The following is a 13,053-nucleotide window of genomic DNA, read 5'->3' as shown; positions in this document are numbered from 1 at the left end:
ATTATGAAATTTGTTGTTTTGTGTTCTGTAGAAGAATTTTCATAAAAGTGACGAATTTGGTTTGAACGATCATTTATTTCAGAATTTTTTTTACATACCGTAAACTGGGGGAACTTTGATCACTTTTTTCATTCATATTTGAATATTTTGAAAGGGGTTGCTTTTTCGTAATATCTAAAAGCTTTAAAACCCTTACTGATGTGAGGAGTTTTAAACATGATCATGAATTGCAGTAAATTCAATCGACATTTGTGGTCATAATTAAATATTTTTTATAAAACCAGATTTCGAGTTTCGGGGTAAATTTGATCACCATGGTTTATACGTATCTCAACATCTTCAAATTTATTGTTTTGATGCCATTTAGCACAGGAGGCTCAAAGCATCGATAATAGTAATTTTTGTTTGGACCCAATTGAATTTTTCAACGTTTTCTTTCAAAAACAAATATACTCGAAAGATGAACAAGTTGCTGCATACATGTAGGGGCAAAAATTATAAACATTTCTCAATATTTTTTGGCCTCGAAAACAAATAAAATTTCACCTTCATGCAATTCCCTAAGTCCTCGTACTGTTCCCACGTTCTTTTATTTCTTCAAACTTTACCATTTGATAGGGTTTTTAGCCATTTTTCCTAAACAGGCTTTCCAATGGAAAATGACAGTTTTTTTCAATATCCAAAAATTATCATCAAATGACTATAAAAATAACTCCTAAACTTAACCTAAACCAAGAACAATAGTTGAATTTTCACATTAAACATCCCATTTGCTCCTAAATGCTTTTATTTGATCAGGAGAGATGTTTGTTTGTGAGCCTTCGAAAAACCACATATTTTAAGTTTTTTCAATTACATTTTAAGTAATATCAAAAATCTTCTAATAAAAACCAAATTTGGCTTATTTGTAACTCAATTTACAGGCTTTCAAACGTAGTAAACAGTTTTCGGATATTTTAACTTTATACTTAGTTAATGATGTTGATGTTGATGTTGAATTTCATGTTGATCAAAGTTACCCCGCTGATCAAAGTACCCCCAGTTTACGGTAACGTGTTTGTGGATTTTCAATACTCTATAAAAATACAAAATAAAAAAACAAGAAAAGATATAAATGGGCCTTTTTTATTTTAAGGATTTTTTTGACATTCAGGTCAAAAATTGAATATCCTAAAGATTTTTCGGAAATTCTGTTAGTTTCTCGATTATTTCATGACTTGGTGTCTACTTCTGAATAATATTTTAATACCAAAACGCGTGACTTTATTAAGGAGGTTACTCACTGACCATTACGTTGAATTGGACAGAAGTAGCACATAAGTGTGCTCTTATCGATATCATAATTTATAACTCGGTGACAGATCTGTGAGCAAAAAAGTTTGACGTTTTGTTGATACATATTTTTAAAGCCCATCACCTACCCAGACGAACCCAACCGAAGGTTGGATAATTGAGTTCCAAACATAATGAATAAAAAACCAAAACTCATGGGTCGAAGAGTTTTTCTGATTTAAAAGTTCACCCCACCCCCACAGATAATTTACATTCGAAGGAATGAGAATAAGCGATAGAAACGTCTAAAACAGAATCACATATTGTTGAAATCATTTCGGGAAAACGTGAAGCTTTAGAATGTGAGCGCAGAAAGAAGGAAGAAAGATCGGTCGAGTTCAGAGATGTGGACAGTTCGAAAGTTCGAGTGTGAAAAGCTGAATGTGTGTCAGATTCTGATTGTTTTGTTTTTATTTTCGTTTCCGGGTTCAAACTAACTTAGCGATAGATTGCGCTACTCGAGGGTGAAGGATGTTGAGGGTGGATGAGTTGTTAAAGCTATCTATACGAAACTTACTTTTCCATTCTCCTGCACTTTGGTATCTTTCAAACAGTATGTATCGGATAAAAGCGCCTGAAGCGGGTTCAATGTGGGAGGGTTGAGGAAGGATGTTTTTTTTTGGTTTTTTTTTGTCGTTTTCAGTCGTTCATGTTTTATGTTTGTTGCGCATATGTACAGATACACACATGTTCACAAATATGTTTGGGTTCGCGGAAGTCGCAAGTGGACATTCATGATCGAAAAGTGGATTGTGGTTTACACACATGTTTGTTTGATTATTATGTACCGATCCAAAAACAATATGGGAAGAGAAAGAAAAAGAGAATATTTGGTTAGAATTATTCAAAATATTTACATCATTAACAGGCTGTGGAGGCATTTGTTCAACAGGAATAAAAACGTATCTACACCATTACAAAGGACAGAAAGTTTAAGGGTTAATGCTGCAAAAAGTGCTTACGAAGAAATGTTAGTTACGCAACCAGAAGATAATGGTACAACAACTACACGCAGTGAATCAGGGAGGAGCCCAGTATAGTGAGGTATAAGTGCAGGAGGATTTTTTTTTTGTTGAATCCAATTTGGTGAAATTCAGTTAAATTTTTTCAAATTGGACGAAGATGTGGTGTTGAACCGGAACTAAATAATTGAAAATAAAAAAAAAAATAGTATGCTTGAATTTTTTTTTTTTTAATTTTGCTTTAAATAGTGAGACAACAAAAAACTAAATGTAGTGATGAATTTTCTCAACAACAACGAAATGCATCGATTTCAAAAAAAGAGGGAAAATCTTTCTGTAAGAGTTGATGGGCTTTTCTGTGCTTTTTTATCCTGGTCCTTTCGAAAATGTATTCCTCTTCTGGTTCCTGATATATATATATATATATATTATATATATATATATATATATATATATATATATATATATATATATATATATATATATATATATATATATATATATATATATATATATATATATATATATATATATATATATATATATATATATATATATATATATATATATATATATATATATATATATATATATATATATATATATATTTTTTTTTTTTTTTTTTTTTTTTTTTTTTTTTTTTTTTTTTGAATGAGATAACGAGGTTCTCCAGCTTGTCAGACAAATTTTCGATTTTTTTTCTCGATTCGTCAAGAGACAGCCTTTGGCTTAGTTAATTTTTCTCCTCAGTAACGATTTTTTAAGAAAGCTTTCGAAATGTTCGAAGATGATTCATTAACAGAAATATCAACTTCTACAGCGGTTCCTTTACCGACACGAAACAAATTAGGTTTCTTGATTCCAATAAGAGTTTACAAGAAATCCTGCTACTATATAGGTTGTCCCATTATGTCAAGGCACGATTTTGATACAACCCTGCTTATTCCGGATGACGTTTATACGGCTAATTTCTGCTAAAGCTATGATCATTTAGTATCCGAGCACTTATTTTCGATGATAGCTACGTTACAAGAGCTCGGATATGCAAAGCTTTAGCAGCGTTGTGTTGGTTATGAAAAGGACTATCTTGCCTATTTTTTCATATTTTTAAGTTTATTCATTTATTTGTCTATTCAATCAACAGACCAAGTATACGTCCAAATGACGACTTAAAGTTAAAGTTACACAAAATTCACATCAAACTAACGATTTCTCGATATTCTTATATCTTTTCTTCGGAAAATATCTCTCGAAACGTCAAGGTCGAAGAGCTCAGAAAAGCGGTTGAACGTTTTTATAAAACAGATGAATGCACTATTGGTTCCATAGTTGTTCAATCGACATACAGTTAAAGGTCCGGATTTCTCAGTCCATGGGGTTTCACACTAAAAGGAATAGCTTCCAGTAGCGTAGGACAATTGATTCGCGATGTCAGTAGATCGGCGACGAAAGAAGCTCGTGTTGCATTACTTCGGGCTTGAAGAGTATCCATTTCTATGAGACGACATCGATGTTCGTAGCCTGGCATGTGGAACGGGTCTTGCCAGTTAAGGTGTCTGAGGGCATAATGAAAAAGGGCCTGTGGATAGTAGTAGGCCGCCTGGTAGTAGGGACACCAGACATCTGATGCGTATTCGAGGATGATCGAACTATGCTGCAATACAAGCTCACCGAAAAACGTCGATAACTTCGAAGTATAAAAACAAGCTTTACAGGCAGTACCCGTCCTTTAATTCCTTGGCCACTCGAAATAATAATCCGAGGCTTCTAGAAGCTTTACCGACGACGTAGTTCGTATGTGTTTTGAATTCCAGCTTACGGTCGAGTATTACGCCCAAATCATTGATTCAACTCCATCCGCGCAATGGACTCAACTCCCAAGAAGAACTCCGCGCAAAAAGGCTGCCGTCTTCGAGAGACACTGATGACTGCACATTTAATGCGATTCAAAGTCAGGCAGTTGATGTCGCACCACTGTGGGAAAAGATTGAACTGGTTTTGCAGAAAATCAATTTCGTCCTGACCGTTTATGGTGTAGAACAGTTTAAGATCATCAGCATAACAAAGATTCGGGCCGCCGAGGAGTGAGAGCACATCGTTAAAATAGATTGAAAAGATAATCGGTCTTAGGTGACTAATTTGGGGCACACCCGAGGAGGCAGAGAACTGGCTGGAGAGAGTGTCTCCAGTGCGAACTGTCAATTTACGTCCAGTTAAGTTACAGCGGAACCAGCCAAGTAAAGGTCCGCAGAATCCTAAGTGTCCAAGCTTACCAATGGCGATTTCGTGATTCACCTTATCAAACGCTGCTGACAAATCGGTATAAATGGCGTAAGTTTGAGACTTAGCAGCAAAACTTTCGTGTACATATGAGGTGTAGGTCAACAGGTAAGTTGTCGTGAAGCGTTCGGGCATAAAACCGGGCTGATCGATTGAAAAATCTTACTTACAGTACTAGAAAATCGAATCCAAGGCGACTAATTCGAATAGTTTGGAGATTGCACATAAAGCAGAAACTCCTCTATAGTTGTTGATAGCTGTCCGATCCCCTTTTTATGGACCGGAAACATGTAAGCTTCCTTCCACAGTGAAGGGTAAATGGTTCTGTCAAGAGAAGCTTGAAAAATGAGTCTCACAGGAGTCGGTAAAACAGGCATCAATCGTTTTAAAAAGGTAGATGGTATACCGTCCGGCCCGGTAGAAAGAGAGTTTTTGAGCTTTGCCGCTGCTTTAGATATGACCGCATCCTCTACTACAATCGTTCTCATGTTCTTTCGTTTACCAGGGAGTCCGCAAATTCCCGGAAGTCATTCACAGGGGGCGCAGAGAGATCTCACTTTGGATATGTAGCGAGAAAAAGAATCCGCCAGGGCGACATATCGCGTGCGATCAGGGGGCAGGTACAGCACGCATACGTAGAGTTTTCGGTTGCCAAGATCGATACGGGTCCACACATATTCCAGGCACGGCAATTAAAACACTACCTCCAGTGTTCTTCCTGCTATTGGGGGACTGCAGTCACAAAAAAAACAACGATATATGGTCCAAATATCTGACTCCAGATGGTACGGTCGTTAACCATGTTTCCGTTAAAAAGAAGACGTCGTAGCAGGAACAAGAGCTGGTGATCAGATAATCTTCTAGACAGGAGTTTATACCCCCGACATTCTGGTAGTACATGGTGGGTGAATCATAAGATTCCATCACAGAGCTATACCCTCGAACGCTGGAAGGGGAGGAACCATCAGTCGGAGGAAAACGGTCAGGAGGACCATACTTGCCTGAGCTCACAGGCTGGAGAACCCTTATGACACAGACGAACTCAGGGCCGGGATGGTTGTCGGTGGAATATTCTCCATAGCTCTTTCAATTGGTGTACGCTCGACGTCTATACAGAGAAAGGCTGGTGAAGATGAACAAAACTACACTAAAGCGCATTTGTGAAGCGCCACTGCACACTCGACGACCTGACCAAAAGCTCCAAGCAGCGATGGAAATGAAATGAATATGATGCGATAAAGGTTTTATCCTGAACTGTACACTTCGCGATCTGTACAAGTAGCGAACAAACTTGGTTCCTCTCAATCCATAACAAAATGTTGGCACGGTTGTCACTCGGAGATAACGAATACATTGTTAGACAACATATAGCTCTGACAAGTGAGTAACTTTCTTTGCTCGATGTGTACTCAAATTGCAAGCTGAAATGCTGCACGGAGAATGAGTGTCGATAACATTTTTGACTTGTAACAGTCGAAGATTCTGTTGGTTCTCTGACTGTCGGAATGACATTTTTGAATTTTTGATTCCGTTACTGTCATGGAAAAATTTAAAAAATGTCATGATGCGACTCATGAATAGAAAGCTCTTGACCTGTACATGATAGAAATTGATAGGAAAAGTGGTTCGGAGCCATCTGGTCCTGGCCACGGCCAATCTGGCCGGTTCTGGAATCCGAAAAATCAAAATAAACAGATTTTAACTTGCGCCACATCAATTGAAAGCTCTTGACCTGTACATGATGGGAATTGATAGAAAAAAAGGTTCGGGGCCATCTGGTCCTGGCCACGGCCAATCTGGCCGGTTCCGGAATCCGAAAAATCAAAATGATCAGATTTCAACTTGCGACACATCAATAGAAAGCTCTTAACCTGTACATGATGGGAATTGATGGGAAAGTGGTTCGGGGCCATCTGGTCCTGGCCACGGTCAATCTGGCCAGTTCCGGAATCCGAAAAATCAAAACAATCAGATTTGAACTTGCGACACATCAATTGAAAGCTTTTGCCCTGCAAATGATGGGAATTGATAGGAAAAGTGGTTCAGGGCCATCTGGTCCTGGCCACGGCCAATCTGGCCGGTTCCGGAATCCGAAAAATCAAAATGAACATATTTTAACTTGCGACACATCAATTGAAAGCTCTTGATCTGTACATGATGGGAATTTATGGGAAAAGTGGTTCGGGGCCATCTGGTCCTGGCCACGGCCAATCTGGCCGGTTCCGGGATCCGAAAAATCAAAATGATCAGATTTTAACTTGCGACACATCATTAGAAAGCTCTTGCCCTGCAAATGATGGGAATTGATAGGAAAAGTGGTTCGGGGCCATCTGGTCCTGGCCACGGCCAATCTGGCCGGTTCCGGAATCCGAAAAATCAAAATTATCAGATTTTAACTTGCGACACATCAATAGAAAGCTCTTGATCTGTACATGATGGGAATTGATGGGAAAAGTGGTTCGGGGCCATCTGGTCCGTGCCACGGCCAATCTGGCCGGTTCCGAAATCCGAAAAATCAAAATGATCAGATTTTCATTTGCGACACATGAATAGAAATGGAACAATGATTATATGGAAAGTTAAAATTTAAACATCAAATGTTTTATTACATGTTCATTATGTTTTAATAAACTAAATATATTTTGGAAAAAAATCATTTACTATTGCAAAACTTATCGAAAATTTCGCTTCTCAAAACACACTTTTTTATATCCTTTAAGGTAAAACGCCTTCATGTAGGAAACGAAATTCAATTTCTTGAATTTTTCGAACCAATTATTGGTGCACCTTTTAAACGTGGAAAAGAACGAAATTCAATATAATTATGCATTCTTATTGTAATTTGGGAACCAGAAACTTTTCTCAAAGGGTAACAGCATTCTATATTTGAGCGAAAAACACGTGGTCTGGTAGTCATTCTGCCTCAATTTTGATGGATTTTAGTTAAAATTCGTGGGAAGTTAATAAAATACATTGAAATATTTATAGTCTTCCGAAAGTGCATACGAATGTAAAAACGCTAAGCTGTAGTTTCATCAGACTTCGCAGGCAGGTTTACAATATATATTACCATGTATATATTAACCATGCAAAACTCAAGAGCTTTCTATTCATGTATCGCAAGTTAAAATCTGATCAATAAAATTTTTTGGATTCCGGAACTGGCAAGATGGCCCCGAACCACTTTTCCTATCGATTCCCATCATGTACAGGTTAAGAGCTTTCTATTGATGTGTCGCAAGTTAAAATCTGATCATTTTGATTTTTCGGATTCCGGAACCGGCCAGATTGGCCGTGGCCAGGACCAGATGGCCCCGAACCACTTTTCCTATCAATTCCCATCATTTGCAGGGCAAGAGCTTTCTATTGATGTGTCGCAAGTTAAAATCTGATCATTTTGATTTTTTGGATCCCGGAACTGGCCAGATCGGCCGTGGCCAGGACCAGATGGCCCCGAACCACTTTTCCCATCAATTCCCATCATGTACAGATCAAGAGCTTTCAATTGATGTGTCGCAAGTTAAAATATGTTCATTTTGATTTTTCGGATTCCGGAACCGGCCAGGTTGGCCGTGCCCAGGACCAGATGGCTCTGAACCACTTTCGCTATCAATTCCCATCATTTGCAGAGCAAAAGCTTTCAATTGATGTGTCGCAAGTTCAAATCTGATTGTTTTGATTTTTCGGATTCCGGAACTGGCCAGATTGACCGTGGCCAGGACCAGATGGCCCCGAACCACTTTTCCTATCAATTCCCATTATGTACAGGTCAAAAGTTTTCTAATCATGTGTCGCAAGTTAAAATCTGATCATTTTGACAGTCGTTTTCGTACCGATGAATGTCGCTCTAGGCATCCCTGCTTATTAGTAAGAAAATCATTATCTTTGACGAAATGATTATGATAGGATCGCTTCTGTTCGTCAGATGTACATTTTCCGATAAACTCTTTATACCCAGTTGTGCACTTTGAGATCAACGTCTTGTGGTCAGCGCACACTACAAGAGAAATATGGTAAGAAGGAGAGCGTAAAGTCTGAACCAACACGGATAGTATTAAGATGGTGCTCTTTTGAGATACTCGTAACTCGTTTCTCACAGAGGTCTGTTTACAATTCTGAGAGGAGTATGTGAGTGTCGTCGACAGGCAACGATGTCAATGCATCGTAGACGAGGTTTGTATGTATTCAATTATCGCTAGAAGCGATTTTTTTCCATCGCTGGCTCCAAGGCAGCAGGTCTCAAGTAAATATCGGAAAGAACAAGTGTATGGAGATCAACACGGGAAATCCCTCTTGTTTAATGGAAGTGCTTCCAGTATCTTTGTAGCCAGATAACGCCTGATGGTGGTACCAGAAAAGACATCAAAACCCGGATAATAAAGGCCCGATTTGCGTTTGCGAGTCTCTGGAACATCTCGCGCTCACGCCAGATCTATCTACGAACTAAGATCCGAGTCTTCAACTCAAACGTCAAATCTGTATTGTTGAACGGGTGGTTCACATGTGCGGTGACGACGTGAAAACTGCAAGTATTTGTAAACTGCTGCCTGCGGAATATCAATCGCGCCTGGTGGTCTGGCAATTGGATCTCAAATGAGGAACTACATCGCCGATGTCATCAAAGGAAATCGAGATTTGGGAACGCAAGTGGAGATGGATTGGGCACACGCTGCGAAGAGATGAAAACGAGATTTGCAGAGAAGCACTTTGTTGAGATCACAGTAGCGATCGCCTCATCACCAACCAAACCATTGCTAGGAGCAACCTAACAAACAGTTGTTACCTAGCTGTTATTTTCCAGTCCAATCTTAATAGCCGTTCAAACCAGTCGAAATACACTTAAGCTCTGCAAATTAATAAACGCGTTTTCCTATTGATTCCGAGTCAGTTTAAATTAAGTCCCAGTTGTTAATTTAAACTCAATAGGTTATGGGCACCACCACGAAGGAACTCGCGCACGGAATCCAACAGTTCAACGGAAATGCGGCGGAATTTGCGAACTGGAGCTACCGGGTTCGACTGTACTTAAAGGCGGCAGGTGTCTCGGCAGTTCTGGACGGAGAGCCTCCGGTAACAGCTGCTGAGAGGAGAGCGTTTGAAGCATTGGATGCGAGGGGGCAGTCATTGCTGGTAAGCTGCCTAGCAGACGAAGTCCTTGAGGTCGTGCGTGAGAAGGCAACAACCAGGCAAATGTGGGAGAGTCTTCAGGCTACATTTGCCAAAAAGTGTGTTGCTGATCGGACCATCACGCGGAAGCAGCTGTCCAGACTACGGTTGAAGGAAGGTGGTGACATGCGGAGCCACCTGGTTGAATTTGACGGGCTGGTTAGGAAGCTGAAAACGGCAGGGGCAAAAATGGAAGAAGAGGATATCGTTTCGCAATTGTTTAACACACTCCCAGACTCCTACGATCCACTCGTTACGGCACTAGAAAGCGTGAACGAGGAGGTTTCCTTGGAAACAGTTAAACAACGGTTGCTAGCCGAAGAAGCAAAACGATCTGATCGTGAAGAGACGTCTACCGACTACCAATCAGCTTTTTCTGGAAACCGTTACGGTAAAAAACAAGGACCGCAAATGAGAGGCAAATGCCACAGGTGTGGTAAGTCAGGGCATTGGAAACGAGAATGCAAGAATGAACCGAACGAAAATGAAAACGGAACAAACTTGGAGAGCAATCGGTTTGTTAGTTTCTTGGCCGGATGGGATTCATACTCCGGAAGAAATCAACGATGTGTGGTGTTCAAGCTGGACTCTGGTTGTAGTGACCATCTCATTAGCAACAGGTCGCTCCTTACATCAAGTCGTGATCTGAAGGATCGGATTAGCATCAACGTAGCAAAGAAGGGACAGGTTATGTTTGCAAGAACGAGCGGCGAAATCAGCGGGAGAAGCAACAAAAATTTCACCTTGCATATGAAAGAAGTGCTGGTTGTCTCTGACCTACGGGAAAATTTAATGTCCGTAAAGAAATTAGCAAAAGCGGGAGTCTGCGTCATCTTTTCTGGGCGCACAGTGATTCTGAAGAAGGGCTTCGATGTTTTGGCCACAGGAAGACTCCATGGAAATTTCTACGAAATTGAATTGTTCGTCGAGGAGAGACAGGCAAACTTGTGCGAGCTAGAGGGGGATCCAGATGTTGGAGCAGAATCAAGAGTTGACAAAAATGTATCTGGCGATTCGGTCATTGGCGTTTACCATGGACACGCGACACCGGAAGCGATCCCTTCACACTCAAAACGACGTAAAATTTATGGATGTTCGTCGTCGAGGTCCAACGGAAGGGAGCACGGGCTCCCTGAGGTAAATGATTCAGAGGAGAATGGACTGCAATCAACACAGAAAAATCACGAAGAGCGGTTCGTGAAAGGCCCAAGCAGTTTGAAAACTCAAATGTACAACTGGACGTCCCACGTTAATGATGGCGGTAGAAATGCTGGTCGATTGAAAATAAGGCGGAAGGCCAAGAGACTGCAGTCAAACCGATTCTCCGAAAGGATGGGAATAGACGATCGAGAGGGGGTGTTGAGATCACAGTAGCGATCGCCTCATCACCAACCAAACCATTGCTAGGAGCAACCTAACAAACAGTTGTTACCTAGCTGTTATTTTCCAGTCCAATCTTAATAGCCGTTCAAACCAGTCGAAATACACTTAAGCTCTGCAAATTAATAAACGCGTTTTCCTATTGATTCCGAGTCAGTTTAAATTAAGTCCCAGTTGTTAATTTAAACTCAATACACTTGAATGGAATCCAGAGGGACATCGAAGGAGAGGCAGACCCAGAAACCCGTGACGGCGAAGCCTAACCGCCGAAGTACGAACTGTCGACGAGAGTCATGACTGGGACCAAGTGAAGACGTTGGCTCCAGATCGTCAACAGTGGAGGTCATTTACCACGGCCCTATGCACCAGAGGATCGGTGCGGTGACCTTAAGTTAAGTAAGTTGGATAAAATTTCTACTGCAACGGCATTAAGAGCACACTCGAGATGCGAAAATGCGCTAGAGAGGCTTTTCCTCTTTCTTATTTGCCGTATAAGCACCCAGACCGTATAAGCCAGGTAGTACTTATAAGGCAGATAAGAAAGAGGAAAATGAACATCGTCTGATCCAGAATGTAGCGAGTTGGATAAGACGAAAACACGGCTATATGGACTTTACCGTGAAGAAGTACATGGCTGGTCTTGGGCGAGACATCTGAACCAGTAAAATTTTATTGATGGTTCATAGATTCACGTGCCAAACTGCGGACCAGGTTGAACCACCGATTAACATTGTGAAGAAGACATGCAAAGACACGATTGATTCGCCAGTGATCGGAGCCGCGATGATAAGACATGACCTTTTCCTCAGTTGGAATCTTAAAAAAAAAGGAGTCTTCAGTATATGGGAATCGGGAGGGTAGCAGTAAATTCACCACAGTACAGTACAGGGTCCGGCAATTGAACTGCTACATTACTTTAACAAGTAATTATTTTGTTGCACACGAAACAGTATTGAACGATCCCTCGTCGTTTTGTTTACCTTAAGTCTTAGCTATCATTGGATGTAAGTGTTATTTTTGTAATCAGGTTTTATCCGGAAAAAAGGATCTCGAACAGAAACGTAGCGCTGGGGATGCCTTGTTCCTAGCTGGCAAACGGCAAAAAGGACATAATTCGTGAGCTGTCCGATGTGTGTGTGCAGAAGTTTTGTATACCATACAGTTAAAAGATTCCTGGAGACCGGAAGTGCCAAAAAACGGTATGGTGGGGGACGCCTACCTACTGTGGTGACACCTGCCATGGCGAAGATCGTCAAGAAGCACCTTAAGAGAAATCCTCGTCGTAGTGCCACTAAATTGGCAGAGGATCTCAACATATCGCATCGAAGTCTCCGTCGGATCCTGAAAGATAAACTTCAGCTCTACAAGATCCAAAAGGTTCAAGACCTTATGGTGAAGCAGAAACAAGAACGGGTAGAAAGAGCGAAGGCGCTGCTGAAGAGGGCCGCGGAAGGAAGGTTGAAGAATATCTCGTTTACCGACGATAAACTCTTCATCGCTCAGCACAGTAGTTCGCGAATAAGCAGAACGACAGAGTTTGGTTGCCAGACAGATCACGAAGCCATGCCGACTTGCTGACGGCCACCCGGCGACCGGACTCCGCTGGTTTTTATCCCTGAAGGAGTGAAGATCAACCATATTTTGGTATATCGGGAACTAGTTCTACAGAATGTCGTCGAACCGTGGGCACGTCGACATTTTGGTTCCCGAGATTGGGTTTTCTAACAGGACTCGGCGCCGGCTCACAAAGCGAAGAAAACCCAACTTTGGATTACGCAACATTTTCTAGGGTTCATTTCGAGCTCCGAGTGGCCGGGCCTCTCGGGCCTCATCGTTTGCGGCAAGTGGTTAAACTCAAGGGCGAACAAGTCGAACTTTACCAGTGAATTTTGAAAAAGTTGTTTGTTTTCAAGTGAAATTGAATGAATTTGAA

The 13,053-nt window shown here is 40.9% G+C and overlaps 1 protein-coding gene across 19 annotated transcripts in view; it reads right to left on the bottom strand.

Annotated features, from left to right (window-relative positions):
* The window catches only part of LOC129755058 (transient receptor potential cation channel trpm), a 423,280-nt gene that overhangs the window by 54,577 nt on the left and 355,650 nt on the right, over nucleotides 1-13,053 (bottom strand). For 16 of the 19 annotated variants that reach the window (XR_008739153.1, XR_008739150.1, XR_008739152.1 and 13 more), the window contains one exon: nucleotides 1,850-1,906. The exons of the other annotated variants lie outside the window; for them this stretch is intronic. Coding sequence is in view for 11 of the 16 variants with exons in the window: in XM_055751377.1 (XP_055607352.1) it covers nucleotides 1,850-1,906 (57 nt within the window). In the remaining 5 variants the exon portion in view is untranslated. The remainder of the gene's footprint in view (nucleotides 1-1,849; nucleotides 1,907-13,053) is intronic. 19 annotated transcript variants of the gene reach the window in all.

The sequence above is a fragment of the Uranotaenia lowii genome, chromosome 3 (assembly GCF_029784155.1).
Source record: "Uranotaenia lowii strain MFRU-FL chromosome 3, ASM2978415v1, whole genome shotgun sequence".
In the NCBI taxonomy this organism is placed as follows: Eukaryota; Metazoa; Arthropoda; class Insecta; order Diptera; family Culicidae; genus Uranotaenia; species Uranotaenia lowii.
This window is presented reverse-complemented; position numbering and strand designations above follow the sequence as displayed.